We start from the raw sequence: 20200 nt of genomic DNA on the forward strand, positions 1-20200 counted from the left end.
CCGGCAGGATCCCTGCTTTTGATCATCATCTAGAAATATCTGAATGGACGTTAAGTGGGCAAAAGCTTGTAGCTGTAAATCGCATTATTTAAATAGATTTCCAATGATCACTGTTTGAAGCACTTAAATAAAGAATAGCGGCTTGAGTTAAGTACTGGGGGACTACTGATTCCTGTGGAACACAACACCAGCAAGAAAGGAAAAGGGGGTAAAAGGGACTAATAATATAATCTTCAAGATATATTAAATTACTCTTCAGTTTGTAATATAATGCTTGTTAAAGGGGAACTAATTTACAAAGCGTTTGAGGCTTTAAATCAAGAACTGTTTGATCTCAATAGCAAACTGAACAAGGCAGGCAATCAGATGTTGAACAGAACTGCCAAAAGGTAGAACATAAATCAGATAAAAGCTTGTTTTATTAGAATATAAGAACACAAATAAGGGGTTTGTACAATGAAAATATTTTTAATTGCTCTAAATAGGAATGAACTGAATATAGATGAATCAGAAGGAGGTGCATTGATAGCCTGAAAGGCAATGCCCAGAAACTGTACAGGATTTATTGGCAACAATTCAGAGAACTCTGTGTGTTTTGATAGCATATTAACACATGATGAAAACTTAATAGTATAATTATTTTATGGTGAAATAAAGGTTACTTGCTGTGACGTTTTAATTTCCATCAGCTTTGTTGAACTTATGCAACCGAATATAACTTAAAAATTGTTTTTATTAACCATGGATAATAATGGAATAGTTAGAGAAAATAGGATAAGGCACATGAACTAAATTCTATAGACTGTAATTTCACTGCTCACATGTCAGTCGACGCAATTGATCAAATTATAAATTAATTTCCAGAAAGTCTGAAGCACTAAAATATTGGCACAATATTTGTGAAGGATTTCAACATCTGAATATTAACATATCAGAAACAAGTTGAGTTTCTATCAACTATGCAAGCACTCAACAGTTTCATCGCATCATTTGAAAAGTTAATAAAATGCATTAAAGTCAAAAGCTGTCTCATTTTTTCCTTAAAAATAAGGGTTGGACGCCCCCTGTTGTACAGATTTAGTATAAAACATGGTGCTTCCTTGTCACGTGTTTTGGGGTAATGATGAAAGGCAGTGTTTAATTGAGGCGGGACGGGGTCTTGCCCACCAACTGGAGAGTTGACGAGAGCCCTGTGCCGCCTCTTTTCAGAGGGGCCCTCCAAATTAAGAAGGTACTTAGCTGGGCAGCAGTGAGAGTTCCCCGGGATTGAGGAGCCAGGGTCGAAAGTCCCATCTGCCAAAGGTTTCCAGCCAATCTGAGGCCGACAGCAATTTATTGCTTGGAGTGCCTCTGGGAAGGTGGTGGCTGCTTTTGGTATTACACCCAGCTGAGGTTTAGACATAGACATAGAATTTACAGTGCAGAAGGAGGCCATTCGGCCCATCGGGTCTGCACCGGCTCCTGGAAAGAGCACCCTACCCAAGGTTAACACCTCCACCCTATCCCCATAACCCAGTAACCCCACCCAATTTTGGACACTAAGGGCAATTTAGCCTGGCCAATCCACCTAACTTGCACATCTTTGGACTGTGGGAGGAAACCGGAGCACCCGGAGGAAACCCACACACACACAGGGAGGATGTGCAGACTCCGCACAGACAGTGACCCAAGCCAGAATCGAACCTGGGACCCTGGAGCTGTGAAGCGATTGTGCTATCCACAATGCTACCGTGCTGCCCCTGGATTGCCTCTGGACCCAGGCACAGGTGCGAGTGCGAGGGGACACATGAGGGGGACGTTACAGGGGCCTCCTGATAAGGAGTGTGGAAGCGAGGCTCAGGGTAGGGTGAATTGGGAGACGGCGTAGCAGTCTCGATGGAGAGGCGGGGGATAGGGATACGGTGGGGGGGAGGGATGGTTGGATGGGCGAGGTGGAAGGAGCACCCGTGGGAGGCTGATATTGTGGGAAGGGGAGTGCCTGAAGGTGCCCCCACTTTCTGCCAGGCTTCCCCCCTTGCCCCTTAACTCCTCCTGCCAGCCTCAAAATTGTGGCCGGGTGGGCAAAAGCCCTTAAATGACCAATTGGGCCTCAGTTAGGGCAATGTGGACAGGCCTTCCTGGGCTTCGCTGGAACCACTCTCCCCCCCCCCCCCCCCCCCCCCCACGTCAAATTGCAGACATCCCTGAACCCCTGCCTGCGAGCAGCGTCCAAAACAATAAAAAATAAATTGTTAAAATGTTTTGTCAAAGTCTGCATTTCTAATACACTTAACTAATACAGAGAAAACGGTCTAAATCTAGCTTTAAAGATCCTAAAATCTTCTGAAAGTACACTAATCAACTAACTAGAAATATGATCAGAACTATATTCTTGGGCATGCCCTGAGTGCTAACAGATGCAAGAGGGACAGTCAGATCTGCTACATTTTGTGATTTCACCGAGCAGTAAGGCATGTTGCCAAGCTTCCTGGAATGAAAGGGTGAATGGACTGGTATCACTTGGTCTTCCCTGCAGGATAGATAACGACGGGATCAGTTTGCACTCCAACATCTGCTGTCTTTTTTCCTCCCTGCAAAGCATAAAAATAAAAGGTGGAAACATTGACATGTGCAACAGCAATTTTTACAATCCACATATGAATTTACACTGGCGAGATGGGTATGTTGCGAACTCTATTTTACATTTCCTTTCTTTTAATTACCCCCTCTCTCTGTTGAATGAAACCTCTCTTAGTGGGGCCACAGTTGCACAGATATAGGTCACTGTCCAGTAGATTGGCAGTGTATGCTGGTGCACCGCTCAATGATGCAGTACAGCACAGCTGATGCTAAACCTGTCCTCCCACTCCATTCACATGTGAACACTTCTAATACTGGAGTTTGTTTGCAATTGTGAGTGGGAAGTTTGATTGATTTTTATCCTTCCATAACCTAAGACGCTGTTGTCCATTATAGTGCCTCTACCACCGCTCTATTTAAGATCAGCTAACGCAGCAAAAGCTTTCTTTCAACTGTTCTTCCTCTCTCTGTTGCAGCAACGGCAGTGATATATTTGATTGAATAGAGCCACTGATTAAACAAAAACTACCCACAGCATTCATCCCAGATTAGTGGACTGTGGAAAACTGCAGAACAGTTAATTCTTTTCAAAGAAAAACAATATTGTTCCTGAAGAAAATTTATGATCAACATTTTTAGTTGTCTGCCAAATTACCTGCCATTGTGGTACCTTGACACAAGTGGACATTAGTTTTAATCTCAGCCATTACATTGAGATTAGTCAACCATGACGGTAAGCACAGTCCTGCCATCCTGACATCTGCACATCCAAAGGCCGAGTCGCACCTGACGTGATGCGGCTGGTAAATCTCGTGAGAGGCTTTATCCGGCTCGCCACTCCTTGCGAGATCTAATGGGATCTTGTGAGATGTGGTGATCTGGATCCCACCCACAATGGGTGGGGCCTAAATTTGCATATTTAAGTGTGTAGTTAGGCACACTTAAATATGTCTCCACCAGAGCTCACCAGCCCCGGGATATAATGGCCTCGCCGAGGGGAACCCCATCTGGGTGCCCTTTATTACGGGTCTCCACAAAAATGGTGGTCGGCCTCTGGGCAGGATGGCCATACATAGAAAATAGAAGAAGGCCATCCAGCCCTTTGAGTCTGCTCTGCCATTCATTATGATCATGGCTGATCATCAAGTTCTCCTGATCCTCCCATATCCTTTGATTCCTTTAGCCCCAAGAGCTCGATCTAATTCCTTCTTTGAAATTACGCAATGTTTTGGCCTCAACTACTTTCTGTGGTCGCAAATTCCCTGAGTGAAGAAATTTCGCCTCACCTTAGTTCTAAAAGGTTTACCCCTTATGCCCAAACAACTAGTTTTGGACTCCCCCATCGGGAACGTTTAAAAAAAATCTACCCTGTCTAGTACTGTTAGAATTTTATAAGTTTCTATGAGATCCCCTCACTCTTCTAAACTCCAATGAATATAATCCTAACCAACTTAGTCTCTCCCCCCTGCCAATGCCACCTGGGCACCCTGGCCCCATCAGCCTGGCACCCTGGCAGTGCCATCTGGCACTGCCAGGCTCGTGGTTGCGCTGCCCTAATGAGGTGGGGTGCGGGTATCCTGATGACCCTCAACAGGTACATTGGGCACTGGGTGGGGTGTCGCGGTGAGGGGTTAAGAGAGATCGGGCCACCATTTATAATTTAAAAATGCGGAGCTGCTAGGTGCAAAAAATGAATCTGAGTACAGTCTCAGCAGGGCGTTCACTGCCGAGGCCCGAAAAAAATAATAGAGACTCGTTCGATAACAAGGTCGTTCCCGGTGCTATAAACAACCCACTAAACCCATGAAAAACGGGCTCTGTTTTTTTTTGTAAAATCACGCCCGGACTCTTTAAGCAAGTGGCTGTTAAATAGCAACCAGCAACAAAAATCCTTCATGAAATTCCCTTCCCAACCCAGGGTACCAAGATCAATTGTAGCGCTAAATTGAAAAGCACAGCACACGCTATATTTTCACACGATATTTCTTTAAGATATGTTCAGCTTCCCATACTAGCCTCCCCGAACAGGCGCCGGAATGTGGTGACGAGGGGCTTTTCACAGTAACTTAATTTGAAGCCTACTTGTGACAATAAGCGATTTTCATTTTCATTCCTGAAAAGGCTTTGAGCTTTAAGTAAATTGTGTTTTAAAATAAATTTAGAGTGCCCAATTAATTTTTTCCAATTAAGGGGCAATTTAGCGTGGCCAATCCACCTAGCCTGCACATCTTTTGGGTTGTGGGGGCGAAGCCCACGAAGACACGGGGAGAATGTGCAAACTTCACACGGACAGTGACCCAGAGCTGGGATTGAACCTGGGACCTCAGCCCCGTGAAGCAGCAGGGCTAACCCACTGCGCCACCGTGCTGCCTGTGTAGATTTTATTTTCAGCACACCTATTTAGACTTAACAAAGTATTATAATTCCTGTTCCTTTTTAAATGACCATAATGCTACCCAAGTGAGATTGACAAACCCCCAGAGTGTGAGGATTAAACCTTTAAAATAGTGCTGGTGAAGTATAAAAATAACCACTGAAAACAGCAAAATCATGTGGATTGATGATAACAACAGTGATCCAAAATTCTGTTCGGACATCCTGATCAGTACTTCTCTATGCTTATTTCCAGGCTTTGTAAATGAATACTTCAGGATTGATATTGAATAGTGATCACAATGTCCTTCAAGGTGATATTACTGTTTTAATGTAAACATCACAATCATAGCTAACTTTCATATGAAGGATAAACAAAAGATGTTAGTTGTAAGCATGTATTTTTATTATACGCCTACGTCTAATTTTTAAAATTAATAAATCACTTTCAAAACATTTAGATCTTAACCCTTATTTAAGATAAAACTATCTATTAACTTCAGTTTCTCTGATTATTAATCATTTAATGCAAACTATTCATGAGAACAACATTCTTGACAGTGAAGTCGAAACCTAAACGTAATCAGGAAAAAGATCCTTTCCTTCACCAGATGATCTTTCAATTCTCCTCTCATTAAGCCCCCACCTTCTGTTATATCTGGTACATTTTTCCAGACATTAGAAGCATTACCCATTAGGGATTACTACATAACGCAGAAGGAAAATCGAAATGCAGGACCAGCTGTGCTCACTGACCCAAGCTGCGGGCTTTCAGCATTCATGCTGAGGTCAGGTAAATTTTAGATAGGTAGATTTATCTGAACGTTGGTGTATAATGGCATTCTGATTACAGATAATAATTTTACAGTATTATTTCTGTCTAACTAGTGATCTGTGAATTATACAGCTAATCATTTTGCTATATAGAAAGGACAACTGTAACACTTTTGTGAATGTAAACTCAGTTATAATCTTGTTATTAGTCAATTAATTATATTTTAAAATAATTTTGGATTACCCAATTCATTTTTTCCAATTAAGGGGCAATTTAGCGTGGCCAATTCACCTACCCTGCACATCTTGTCTATTGCAAAGTTTTGTGACTATCTATGACATTTAATCTCCAATGCAACTTTTTACATTCTTATCGTAGCTGGAATTATCCAGGAATTGGGTAATTTGCCTGCATTGGAGTGGGGGTAGCAAATGCATTTGAAAGGAAAATTAAATTGTGGGCTAATCTACAGCACACACTGTGCTGATTTGGATTGGCAATGGTCGAGGTTTGGAAACATGTTGAGTCCTGATTTCCCAGTTGACAGAAAAGTACAGCAGCTGGGGAAACTTAAATGAGCGAAAGAAAAAGAGCTAAAAGCACAAAACCTGTCTGTTTTTCCAACTACCGCAGCAAAGTAAGCTATGTTGTTTGTAAGTCTGAATTCTTACTAGTGGATTTCTATTTGAATTCATCATTTTTTGAGTCATGACATTTTACTTCTATACTGTCCTTTGTGTCGAAGGTTATAATTCTCATGAACGGGCAGCACGGTGGCGCAGTTGGATTAGCCCTGCTGTCTCACGGCGCCGAGGTCCCAGGTTCGATCCCGGCTCTGGGTCACTGCCCGTGTGGAGTTTGCACATTCTCCCCGTGTTTGTGTGGGTTTCGCCCCCACAACCCAAAAGATGTGCAGGCTAGGTGGATTGGCCACGCTAAATTGCCCCTTAATTGGAAAAAATTAATTGGGTACTCTAAATTTATATTAAAAAAAAATAATAATTCTCATGAACATTTAATGACTCGAGCATTCTTTCATCAATTTAGCTGGATAAACTATACAATAGCAAAAATGGCAAGTCATAAAAGATAAAACTGCAACAAGTAGGGAACAAACTTATCGTTACAGTTTGACGAAACCTGCAAACGCCATAAAATGATCAAATTATATGAGTTTATATTTAATTTAGTTTCTAAATGCTTAAATTGGAAAGGCTTGAGAAACCTATTTGATCTGAGTTTCTGTAACATACCAATTGTTTTAGAAACACCCCAAATGATTGCTTCTTTTCGAGTTTCTTCTCGGTCGTTTCTCTGTCTTTGATATTATTGCCATTCGGTATCGAAACTGAAACAGCATTTGGTTGTTGTGAGGAAGAAAGGACTTCCCCAGGTTTTGTTCTCTGAGGATCTTCTTTATTGCCCTCTGGTACAGACTTTTTCTGTTTTGAATCGTCTTTGCCTTTCTTCGGCGGGTCATCTGCCAAGCCTGAGTCCTGAAAAGCAGAAAGTAGCAATGCATTGTGACATGAAACTTCCCATTTTCTGTCAACAGAGATAGAAAGTGTGCCCTTGTGTTACTAATGTGATATCAGTGATAGGAAAGAGGTAATGAAATAAAATGAAATAATGAAATGAAAATCGCTTATTGTCACGAGTAGGCTTCAATGAAGTTACTGTGAAAAGCCCCTAGTCGCCACATTCCGGCGCCTGTCCGGGGAGGCTGGTACGGGAATTGAACCGTGCTGCTGGCCTGCTTGGTCTGCTTGAAAAGCTAGTGATTTAGCCCAGTGAGCTAAACCAGCCCCTGGTAAGCATGCAGCTGGAGAGATGGTGCAAAAAGAAAGGGTTCCGATTTCTGGAACACGGGGAGCAATTCTGGGCTTTACCTGTATGATATTGGGACCAAAGACTTGCTGGGAGAGTAACACATCGCTAGGATTTTAACCCAAAATGAGGGTGTGGAGGGAAAAACAAGACAAGGAAGCAAAAAGGAAATTTAAAGGGTGTTGGAAAGATCGTGAAGAAACAGTAAAGGAATAAAACAATTAATTGGGGAATGGAAGAATTAGAATGATCGCTTACTAGACAAACAGGGCAGGTTGGAGTTTTACGTGCATGAATTGGTTAAGTAATCTGAATAAAATCGATGAGCTAGAGACACCATTAGGGTTATGATATAAAGGCACTACGGATACTTAGCTGTGGCTTAGAGGGCCCAACAAAAATTCCACTACTTGGGGGATCCAAATCGCTCACGACTGGACACAGATTCACAAAAGGAACCTGACCAGTCTGGTGGAGGAAGTAAAAAAGGACCTGCAGAGGTGGGACACACTCCCACTCTCCCTGGCAGGGAGAGTGCAGATGATCAAGATGAATGCACTGCCCAGATTCCTCTTCCTGTTCAGATCCATATCAATCAACATCCCCAAGGCCTTTTTCAACTCATAGAAAACTGATCAAGGCATTTGTGTGTGTGTGTAGGGGGCGGAGGGGGGGGGGGGGGGGGGGGGGAGAAAGGGGGATCCTCGGATCCCCAAAAAGGTGCTGCAGAGAATGAGAGCCATGGGGGGAACCAGCACTTTTAAATCAGCAATATTATTACTGGTCTGCAACTGTGGAGAAGGTAAAGGGGTCGATAAAAGTACCAGAAGCCGAGTGGGTGTGAATGGAGGAGGACTTGTGCACAGGGGCCTCCCTCCGGGCCCGAGCCACGGCTCTGCTCCCATCCTCAACGAACAAACACTGTACAAGCCCAGTGGTGATTGCAACACTCCGGACATAGAACCAATTGCGACAACACTTTCGACTAAACAAAATGTCTGTTAAGGCCCCCATCTGCAATAATCACAGATTCGGGCCCGCTACAATGGATGCCACCTTGATAAGGTGGAGACAAGACGGGGGGGGGGGGGGGGGGGGGGGGGGGGGGGGGGGGAGAAGCTGACACTTAGGGACTTCTACACAGAAAACAGACTGACAACACTTGAGGAATTAACAGAGAAATTCCAGCTGACGGGGGAAATGAGCTAAGATATTTGCAAATCAAACACTTCTTCCGTAGGGAAACAAGGACATGCCCATGACCACCCCAACAGTTGTTATTAGAGGATCTACTTGACATGGACATTTTAGGGAGTGGGAACTGCAGCGACCTGTATGGGCGATTACTGAGAAGGGCACGTACACCACTGGATGAGACAAGGGAGGAAGACCTATGGTTTGAAATAGGGTGGGGACTCTGGAGCGAAGCACAGGATCAATTCCATCTCCATTTGCGCATGGCAAAGCCTAATGCAGCTGAAAGTGGTACACAGAGCCCACATAACTAGAACCCAAATGAGCAGGTTCTTCCTAGAGGTGGAGGATAAATGCGAACGATGCCAAGGAGGCCCAACCAATCACGCCCACATGTTCTGGTCTTGTCAGGTTCTGCACAACCTTCTTTGAGGCAATGTCCAAGATGATGGGGATGAGGGTGGAGCCTTGCTCAAGAGTGGCAGTCTTCGAGGTATCAGAACAGCCAGATATCTTCATGGGTAGGATGGCCAATGCCTCTTCAATCGCCCACCGGAGAATCCTGGTGAGCTGGCAATCAGCAGCACCACTCAACGCTGCAGACTGGCTGTCCGACCTATTGGGATTTCTTGAGATGGAGAAACTTAAATTCACCATCCCAGGATCGGAATAAAGCTTCCACAAAACGTAGGAGCCATTCACCCAATTGTTCCAAGACCTGTTTGCAGCCAGTCAGTACGCCAGGGGGTGTGGAAAGCCATGGCACAACAACAAATGCAAACAAAAGGCCCCGGGGGGGGGGGGGGGGGGTTGAACAAAGAAGCATGGCGCCCAACCATGCTCAGCAATTAACAAAATACACAGCGTCATACTAACCAACCAGGAAGAGGGTACGCCAGGCGTATAGAAGGGGAGGGTGGTCAGGAAGAAAAGGGGGAGAGGAAGTTTGGAGATCTGGTCAGAAATAAGCACCTAGTGGAGAATGGATTCTCCCTGTGTCTGCGTGGGTTTTGCCCCCACAACCCAAAGATGTGCAGGGTAGGTGGATTGGCCATGCTAAATTGCCCCTTAATTGAAAAAAATAAATTGGTTACTCCAAATTTATAAAAAATCAAATTTTAACAGATTTTTAAAAATTGCATGTTTCTTTTTATATATTAACAAAATATGGGGGCAATTTATCGCGAAGAAAATAGAGTCCCGTCGGTCGCATTTAGCTGGCTGTTTCTTCGTGCCTGCAGCACCAATCAAGACCCCGCTATTTAACAGCACTTCAACGTTTCTTTGGGGCGTCAGCGAGGAACCAGGTGGCGAGGCTGCACTTACATCATTTCCTGCATTGACAAGCTCAGCTCGCCAGTGCATGACGAATACTCGTAGATCGGGACGCCATTTTTAAATGCTGCCACGATCTTTTGACCCCTCTCAGCCACCCCACCACGGCCTCCAGACCCCCCCACTGCACCCAACGTACCTCTTATGGAGTCCTCAATCCCCCCTTCACCCTACCTCTTATGGGCAAGGCACACCAGGCTCGGCTGCTGGCATGGGCACCCGGACTATTTGGCACTATCAGCAAGGCAGTGCCACCCAGGCACCACTGCAGTGCCAAGGTGACACTGCCAGGATTCCAAGGTAGCAGCGCTAAGGTCCCAGGGTGGCAATGCCACAGTGTCCGGCTGCCAGAGGGAGAGCCATGGGTATCACCCTGCCCGCCCGCCTGGGGTCTATATTGGCCTGTGATCCCCCCCACACCCACCCCCCACATATGCCCCCCCAGGTGTTGTTATGTCCACGTTTATGGAAACCAGTGTTAAACGGAGTCCTGGCGAAGTCTCCCAGGTGGGGCCTTTAGTTCCTGGGTGCCGGGAGAAACCGACGCAGATATATTTAAACGAACCTAATGGCTAATTTAAATATGCTAATCTAGGTCTCGCCCAGCGAGGGCGAGATCCAGATTGTGCAAAATTCTGTTAAAATTTGCGCGATGTTTCGAGCATCGTGAAACTTGGAGATTCAACGGCCTCGTCGGATCACCAAGTCGGGTGTGACGAGGCCATTAAATCGGGCCCTATATGTCAGGTTGGGCTACTTGAACGTGCATGCAAGCTTTGGATTTATGTATTAAAAAATCTTACTGTCATATTTCACTGCAAACGATTGGCTGAAAGATCAAGGTTCTTTTTTTTATTTACAGAGTTTACTAAACTGTGGAACACTGTGAAAATTACATGAGTAAAAATCAACCTGCTCCGGTCCTTGGTTCAGTCCAGCTGTTAACTGGTTCTGCTCCAGGAGCATTACCTCTGCACGCAATGGCTGGGAAATCTCGATCCATGATGCGTTTGAGAGATTTGGAATTCTCACATACACCATTGGCTGCTTTCCCAGCAGTGCCATTCATTTGGAGCTGAAAGTGCTGGTAAGGGACAAATTGAGAAAATTAACTATGTGGCACAGTGGGGGGGGGGGGGGGGGGGGGGGGGGACAAAGGAAGAGAAGAAGGAGATAAACGCCAATATGGGGGGGGGGGGGGGGGACGGACAAAGGAAGAGAAGAAGGAGATAAACGCCAATATGGGGGGGGGGGGGGGGGGCCGACGACAAAGGAAGAGAAGAAGGAGATAAACGCCAATATGAACCGGAGGGTAGGGCCAGCAAGTGACAGCATGAGCTGGAGAAGTAGAGTGCAAGTATGAAGTGGGTGGAAGCATAGAAAAGTGTCCAAGTTAATTGGGGGAAAAGGGAAGGGGACGTCAGCATGAACTGGGAATGCGAATTGATGTAGTAGAACCTCAGGAACTAGGAAGAGGTGAGGATTAGTAAACATATTAATGCCCAATAAGACAATTTAGCAACACATAGGAACAATATGTGTTTGGAATAGCCAACAATTTCTCCGCAAGATATGAAGAAAAATCCTTGCAATGTTTGTCGCTATCTGTTGGAATTTCCCAGTGGCTTTGGTAACCACAGAATGTCAGTGAATTCCTGAATAACCTAACCTTCATGATGCACAACATAGATCCTCCAAATGCCCACTTCAGTCTCAGTTTGGATTCAATTATACATTTGATCCTTGAAGCCAGCTAAGAAATTGCAAAATGATTTACTTGTAACTTAAATTTTAAACGCATCTTCTCCACAAATTGCTTTTTAACATACAATTCAGCAGCAAGCCGTGAACAATTTGAAAGGATTTCAATTTGTCCCATTTTCTGAATTCAAATGCCGAGCTGATTCTTTATTTAGCTAATTGATTGCATGCAGAAATATTTGTTTGCTGGCAATTGAAGCTGCCTAGTTTAGAAGCTTGTTTCCACATCAGGTCACTGCCTCTTCAAAAACCATCATCTGGTTACATGATTATATTCAAGGCATCATCATGGAATTACACAAGTTAGACATCAAGCACAAAAACAGGCACTGGGCCCAGTTCAATTTCAATCACTTCACTGTCACGGGATTGAAATCTTGGGACTCCTTGCACTTGGATGCACCTATGGTAGATCAAGAAGGCGCCTCACCATTACCTCCTCAAAGGCAATTAGGGATGGGCAATAAGTGCTGATTTAGCTGTGACACCAATATCCCATGCACAAATAAAAAAACTCTGTGCACGTGTGTTAAAATCGGACCCAATGAGCCTGCCAGCTAGATATTAAGGAACACTGCCAGTCTCTGATTAGTCAGCAGTTCCTGGAGGTGGGACATTTCTACCGGTCCAAGTCCTCGCTGGCAGTGAGCTGGGGGATTTCGTAATTGTGTTCATATTTTGGCGACCATTGCCTCACATGATTTGTGTTCAAATGCATTAATAATTCCTTCAAGTCTCGCCGGTGTTTTGGAGGTTTTTGTTTAACACCGTCATAGGTACTTCGTTCTCATTTATTGAGCAACGCTGTAGTTGATCAGGTAGGTGCATGATTGGCTTTTAATTGCATTGGGGCGCCCGGGAATGGCCAGTGAGATTGCCATCCAGTCTCCAACCAGTGGGTAGGTCTGCTGAGGCCAGTAAACCCAACTCTTAATTTCATTCCCTTTCATAATCCATTTGGTTGCAAAATGCTACATGGGCACCTTGGTATTGCCAGCCTGGCACTCTGGGGATGTCAGTTTGGCACCCAGGGACAACTCCTGGAGCCCATTATAATTCTCTGGCTCCAAATCCTTTAATTCTAAGGAGACCTGACATCTCTCCAGTATTTAACAGTCCAGTTAATCAACCCACACAAGAGGTCAGTAAACAAAATGAGAGAATATGGTATTGGGAATAACCAATGGTTTGATAATTGGTTAATGGACAGAAAACAGAGAGTACGAATAAATAGATAATTTTTAGATTGGCAGTGATTAATGGAGCACCGCAAAGATGAGTGCTAGTCACAATCTATATCAATGATTTGATTGTGGAGATTAAATATAGGGTGCGATTCTCCGCCCCCACGCCGGGTGGGAGAATAGCGGGAGGGCCTCCCGACATTTTTCATGCCCTCCCGCTATTCTCCCCCCCCCCCCCCACGCCTGACCCGTTTTTTACGGCGAGCGGTGATTCTCCGAGGCTGATGGGCTGAGCAGCCGGGCCTTCACGCCCGTTTCAACACGGCAGCAAACACACCTGCTCGCTGCCGTCATGAAACGGGCGCCAGATGCCTGTTTGGGGCATCTGGGGGCCCGATTGGCACGGCAGGACCACGGCGGTGCCAAGGGTGGCATAGGCCCGCGATCGGTGCCCACCGATTGCGGGCCGTGCGTCCGTAACGGACACACTCTTTTCCCTCCGCCGCCCCACAAGATCAAACCGCCACGTCTTGCGGGGCGGCTGAGGGAAAAGACGGCAACTGCGCATGCGCGGGTTGGCGTTGTCCAACCTGCGCATGCGCGGCCGACGTCATCGGTTGCGTCAGCCGGCGTGACGCTTGACGTCCAGCCTTGACGACTGTCGTCCCACGGCAGCCTTTACGATTCTCCGCATTTGCGGAGAACCTCGCCCATAATATTTCCAAGTTTGCAAATGACACTAAACTGGGAGGAAACGTGGGTTGTGAGGAGGATGCAAAGATACTTCCTTGAGATTTGGAGAGGCTAGGAAAGTGGGCAGAATTCTCCGCTCCTCACGTGGCGTGGGAGAATCGTGGGAGGGCCTCCCGACATTTTTTACACCCCCCATGGCGCCCCCGCGATTCTCCCCCCCACCTCGGAATAATCGCTGCTCGCCGTTTTTCATGGCGAACGGCGATTCTCCGAGCCCAATGGGCCGAGCGGCCGGCCCTTCACGCCCGTTTCACCACGGCAGCAACCACACCTGGTAGCTGCATTCGTGAAACGGGCGCCTGATGCCCATTTGGGGCATCCAGGAGCCCGATTGGGATGGGAGCACCGCGACTGTGCTCCGGAGGGGACAGGCCCGCGGTCGGTGCCCACCGATAGTCGGGCCTGCGTCCAAAACGGATGCACTCTTTCCCCTCCGCCGCCCGGCAAGATCAAGGAGAAAGACAGCACCGCGCATGCGCGGGTTCGCGTCCATTGCACGGTGATGTCATCCACACCACCTCACATGGGCAGGGCACCCCAGTTCTGATCCCCGGAGTGGGCAAAATACCACCGGGCACCTTGTCATTGCCAGCCTGGCACACTGGCAGTGCCCCAGCCAACCTCTCAACATCACCTGGGCACTCTGGCGTGACCAGTTTTGCACCAGGGGACACTGCCAGGTGCCCAACGTTACTGGGGATTTGACCACATGGACAGTGACGCGGGGCTGGATCGAACCCGGTTCCTCATCGCCATGAGGCAACGTGAATTCATTATTTAAAAGAAAAGATTTGCACTGATAAAACACCCATTCACTACATTTAGTTTCCTTCAAACATTTAATCCCTTAAATCAACAAATGTTTGTATTCATAACCTCACAAAACCTTTATAACCACTTGGAGCTGTTGATTAAACCGTGAACGGAAAGGCAATCCACTGTTATCATGATAGGTTGCGAAATCAGTCATGGAGCTCAAATCCTACAGATGGCCCTCAGGATTATGTCAACCTTCAGAGCGAAATAGCAAGAACTGATTTTTCAAAATATGCAGACTGCTTTGTGCTTTTAAAGGTAAAGGTCAGGATATTTAAATCTCTTGACAGCTACCTTTATTGCTCTCTTAATAATTCTCTTAACAAACTGACAGTTTCAACGAACATGCACATTTACTTTTAAAAATCCAAAACGGCACCTGACGTCTCCCAAAGGGCACCTTACTTTTCCTAAACTTTCCCTACCCCTGGAGCTATCCAAAGAATCCTGTTAATTTGAGACGTTCTCCTGATAGGTCTAAAGAGCACAAGCCTTGTTTTGTACATTTCACAAGCAGATATTGGATTTGACTGAAGGTGGCTGCACTTTAACATATGCAGCCACTCCATGAACCACAGATGTGCAAATCCCGGCTGGGAGTGCTGCCATGGCAAAAATGGCAAGGTGCCAGATTTGGAGGTGCCAGTTGTGGAATTGGTTCTCCAGAACCATTTTGGATAAGCCGGAGACACTCTTCATTGTGACAAAAAATTCAGGCCTTTCCCCCTGTATCCACTCCAGAAAAACCTATCAAAATTTTGAAGAACTCTTTTAAGACTCCTCAGCTTTTTCTCTCTGACAGAAAAAAGACCCAAACTGTTTATATTTTTCCATTATAACCGTGCATTTCTAATGGTACTCTAGTAATTCTTCATGCACTCACTCCACGCCATTCAGAAATCAGAAATACGAAGCACCATCAGTTGAGCAGGGCTGCAGAATAATAAAACTGGCAGCCACATAGAGAGGAAAATACTGCTTGGAATTGAAAAAAATGGGATAAATAAAGTAAAAAGAACTGAACACAATATGTCAAATGTGTTCAAACCAAGATTCAATACAAGTTTATTGTAACTCCTCTGCTTTTCAATTCTGTCCCTCTAGATATAACCATGCTATCTTTCCCCTACCACAGACAATCCAAAGCTTCTTGTTACTTTAATCTCAATAAAATAGCATAGTCTGGAGCTGCAACATCTACAGATAAAGAGTGACGTGCACTGCCTGTTGCTCTGTTGCTTCTTCAGCCACGGAATTAACTACAAAGGTTCTTTATATTAATATCGATGATGGAAAGAGTAAAGTCATGCCAACACGTCATCTGCCTGTAAAATCACTGGATGAAAAGTGATCTCACTGCAGAAAACAAAGCCACACTGTTAAATACAAATAATGGGGTATCATGCAAGATATTTCTTGTGGCATTGAAAAGGCACAAAAATAAAGTTTTCATCAGTAAGCATTAAGGATAACATTCCAGGTAAATGGCCTTATCACGTGTAGAGGGCAAACATATCCACAATTTAACTGAATAATTTAAATGTAAATTTATAAAATTAAAAATTGCAAACGGTATTTTTCCTCCCTATTTGGCCCAGCTCAGCCGATGGTTCATAGTATCGCTGATTTCTCCATTGAAAGCAATGAGGAAGAGCGGTGCCCAGAGCCAAGCGTAAGTGAAATAAAAAACAGATGATGCTCCTAACTGAGATGCCAGACACTGTGTGGTCCTTTCTCTTTTGGGAAACAAAGGGACTCAGAAATATTTAAGATATAGATGAACCATGGGTGCAATTTTCCATGCATACGTGAAGGAAGGGCTATGGTAGACCTGTGACCTGGATCATTCCTAAGTACACCGTCCTTAAAATGTTAGCTAAAGCAGAAACCAGGCAGCACGGTGGCACAGTGGTTAGCACTGGGACTACGGCGCAGAGGACCCGGGTTCGAATCTCGGCTCTGTGTCACTGTTCGTGTGGAATTTGCACATTCTCCCCGAGTCTGTGTGTGTTTCACCCCCACAACCCAAAGATGTGCAGGTTAGGTGGATTGGCCATGCTAAATTGCCCCTGAATTGGAAAAAAATAATAATTGGGTACTCTAAATTTAAAAAAACGAAAACAGAAACCGGAAAAATGAGCAGGTTGCAACTCCATAGATTATACAATGGGCCTGATTTTAACTCTGTGTTCGTGAATGGGGTTTGAATAAGTTAAAATCCCACTTTAAAAATCTTTATGAATTTAAGTATGCTTCTTGGGATGTTAATTTGATTTCAGCAATTCTATTTGATAAAGATTTTGACATTTACAATTTATAGGAGACATGCTCCTTTTTCTTTCTTTTAAAAAATAAATTTAGAGTACCCAATTTATTTTTTCCAATTAAGGGGCAATTTAGCGCGGCCAATCCAGCTACCCTGCAATTCTTTGGTTTGTGGGGGCAAAACCCACGCAAACACGGGGAGAATGTGAAAACTCCACACGGACAGCGACCCAGAGCCGGAATCGAACCTGGGACCTTTGCGTTGTGAGGCAGCAGTACTAACCACTGCACCACTGTGCTGCCCTCTTTCTTTCTTTCTTGAGGGTGTTGACACCTTGCTGGGGCTTTGTTCTTTTGGTAGCCCTCCAATACATGTGTCAACGACCATGTGTGCCTGAACAGACTCTCTAACCATCATCAAGGGTGAGCATGATTCTGTCCAGTTCAAGCCTGCACATACATATACATACGCACACACACACTTGCATCTTTCCAGTGGACATTGTTAAATCAGAAATTGGGAACACAAATTCTGGGCAAACCCCTTCTGAGTTTTGTCAGATGAGGCTCTACATCTTCTTTAACTCTACATAGACTCGAATGGAAATACCTCATAGAGGTATTGGAGCGGTTTGGGCTTGGAACAGAGTTCACCTCCTGGGTAAGGCTCCTATACTACGCTCCCATGGCGAGCGTATGGACCAACAATACCAACTCCCGATACTTCCAGCTGCACAGGGGCACCAGACAAGGATGCCCACTGTCCCCGCTGCTGTTCGTTCTAGCGATCGAGCCACTAGCAATCGCGCTCAGAGCAGCAAAAAGCTGGAGGGAGATCCGAAGGGGAGGCAGAGAGCACAGAGTCTCACTCTATGCAGATGACCTGCTCCTCTACATTTCGGACCCACAGAGCAGCATGGACGGAATCATCGCGCTCCTGAAAGAGTTTGGCGACTTCTCGGGCTACAACCTCAACATGAGCAAAAGCGAGATCTTCCCGGTACACCCACAAGTAGGGGGGGGCAGCACTAACGGGACTGCCGTTTAAACAAGCCCGACACAAATTCCGCTACCTGGGGATCCAAATAGCCCATGACTGGAAAGGGATCCACAAATGGAACCTCACCAGTCTTTCGGAGGAAGTAAAAAAGGACCTGCAAAGATGGAACACACTCCCACTCTCCCTCACGGGGAGAGTCCAGATGAACAAAATGAACATACTGTCCAGGTACCTCTTCCTACTTAGAACCACATCTAATTCTGATCTACATCCCCAAGGCCTTTTTCAAAGCACCGGACAAACTAATCATGGTGTTTGTATGGGGGGGGGGGAGCCAGAAGCCGAGTGGGTGCACGCGGAAGAGGCCTCCTGCATGGGGACCTCTCTCCGGGCCCTCGTCACGGAAGCATTCCCATCCCCATCCAAAAAACACTCCAGCAGCCCGGTGGTGATAGCCACCCTCCAATCCTGGAACCAACTACGGCAGCAATTTGGCCTGACCAAAATGTCGGACAAAGCTCCCATCTGCAACAACCATAGGTTCACACTAGCACTGACTGACGCCACCTTCAAAAGGTGGGGGCAGGACGGAGGGGCACTGACAGTCAGGGACCTATACACGGACGGCAGGATCGCAGCACTGGACGCACTGACAGAGAAATTCCAGCTAGCCAGGGGGAACGAGCTAAGGTAGCGACAGCTCAAAAACTTCCTATGAAAGGAGACAAGGACGTACCCACAACCGCCACGACAGACACTACTGGAAGAACTACTGGACGCAGGCATACTAGACAAAGGAAACTGTAGTGACATGTATGACCGACTGATAGAAAGGGCCGACACCGTACTGGACGCAACAAGAAAGAAATGGGAGGAAGACCTGGGATTGAGATAGAGGGGACTCTGGAGCAAAGCACTGCATAGGGTCAGCTCCACCGCCACGTGCGCAAGGTTCAGCCTGACGCAGCTAAAAGTGGTACATAGAGCCCACTTAACAAGAACCCATATCAGTATGTTCTTCCCGGAGGTGGAGGATAGATGTGAACGGTGCCAAGGAGGCCCAGCCAACCACGCCCTCATGTTCTGGTCTTGCCCCAGACTTGCAGGGTACTGGACAGCCTTCTTCGAGGCAATGTTCAAAGTGGTGGGGATGAGGGTGGAGCCATGCCTGAAAGTGGCGGTCTTCGGGGTTTCGGACCAGCCAGATCTATTCCTGGGGAGGAGGCGGACGCCCTTGCCTTTGCCTCCCTGATCGCCCGCCGTAGAATCCTGTTTGGCTGGCGGTCAGCAGCATCACCCAGAGCTGCAGACTGGCTGTCCGACCTCTCGGAATCTCTCCAAATGGAGAAAATAAAATTCGCCATCCGAGGGTCAGACGACGGCTTCCACAGAACGTGGGAGTCATTCACGCAATTGTTCCGGGACCTGTTTGTGGCCAACGAACAAGAGGAAGAATAGCCAGGTAGCCAAGAATCAGGGGAAAGTAGCCAAAGCATGAAAGGGAGAGATAGACCGGGAAGGGCGGGGGGGGGGGGGGGGGGGTGACAGCTAAACCTAAAGCTAAACCTAAGAAAGGCGAACCATGAGAGGGGGGGGTGTGGGGTGGGAGATGGAAGAGACAGGGAACAAGAGAGGAGAACCAGGGAGGTGGGGGGAAGCAGGGAAATGAGAGCCGGAAGGAAGGCATGGGATACAATAACGAACGTGGCATCTCCAGGAGTAGGGAACGAGGAAAATGAAGATGAAAGACGGGAGGTACGGCAGAAGCGGAGGTGAACGCGAGACGGCAGCGAGATCCGTCCGGGAGAAGCAAGCGACAACAGCACCAAACCCATTCGAGTATTGCCCACTGTAATTATTTCTCCGGCACCCAAATGTATATTTATCTCCTCAGTCTCCCCCCATAATTCTATCAGGTCGCCCCCTCAACCAGTGAGAACAAACCGTGTTTATTCAACCGCTCCTCATAGCTAATGCCCTCCATACCAGGCAACATCCTGGTAAATCTATTCTGCACCCTCTCTAAAGCCTCCACATCGTCCTGGTAGTGTGGCGACCAGAATTGAACACTATACTCCAAGTGCGGCCTAACTATGGTTCTATACAGCTGCAACATGACTTGCCAATTCTTATACTCAATGCCCCGGCCAATGAAGGCAAGCATGCCGTATGCCTTCTTGACTACCTTCTCCACCTGTTTTGCCCCTTTCAGTGACCTGTGGACCTGTACACCTAGATCTCTCTGACTTTCAATACTCTTGAGGGTTCTACCATTCACTGTATATTCCCTACCTGCATTAGACCTTCCAAAATGCAATACCTCCCATTTGTCCAGATTAAACTCCATCTGCCATCTCT

General features: G+C 46.2%; 1 protein-coding gene across 4 annotated transcripts in view; it reads right to left on the bottom strand.

Moving 5' to 3' along the window:
* Nucleotides 1-2146: 2146 nt before the first annotated feature.
* bcas1 (brain enriched myelin associated protein 1) overlaps nucleotides 2147-20200 on the bottom strand; it is a 228128-nt gene continuing 210074 nt past the window's right edge. For all 4 annotated transcript variants that reach the window (XM_038803114.1, XM_038803115.1, XM_038803116.1 and 1 more), the window contains 2 exons: nucleotides 6961-7203; nucleotides 2147-2570 (listed from right to left, as the gene is read on the bottom strand). In XM_038803114.1, coding sequence (XP_038659042.1) covers nucleotides 2496-2570; nucleotides 6961-7203 — 318 coding nt within the window. In that variant the 3' untranslated portion in view covers nucleotides 2147-2495. The remainder of the gene's footprint in view (nucleotides 2571-6960; nucleotides 7204-20200) is intronic.

Source organism: Scyliorhinus canicula, chromosome 7, assembly GCF_902713615.1.
Source record: "Scyliorhinus canicula chromosome 7, sScyCan1.1, whole genome shotgun sequence".
Lineage (NCBI taxonomy): Eukaryota > Metazoa > Chordata > Chondrichthyes > Carcharhiniformes > Scyliorhinidae > Scyliorhinus > Scyliorhinus canicula.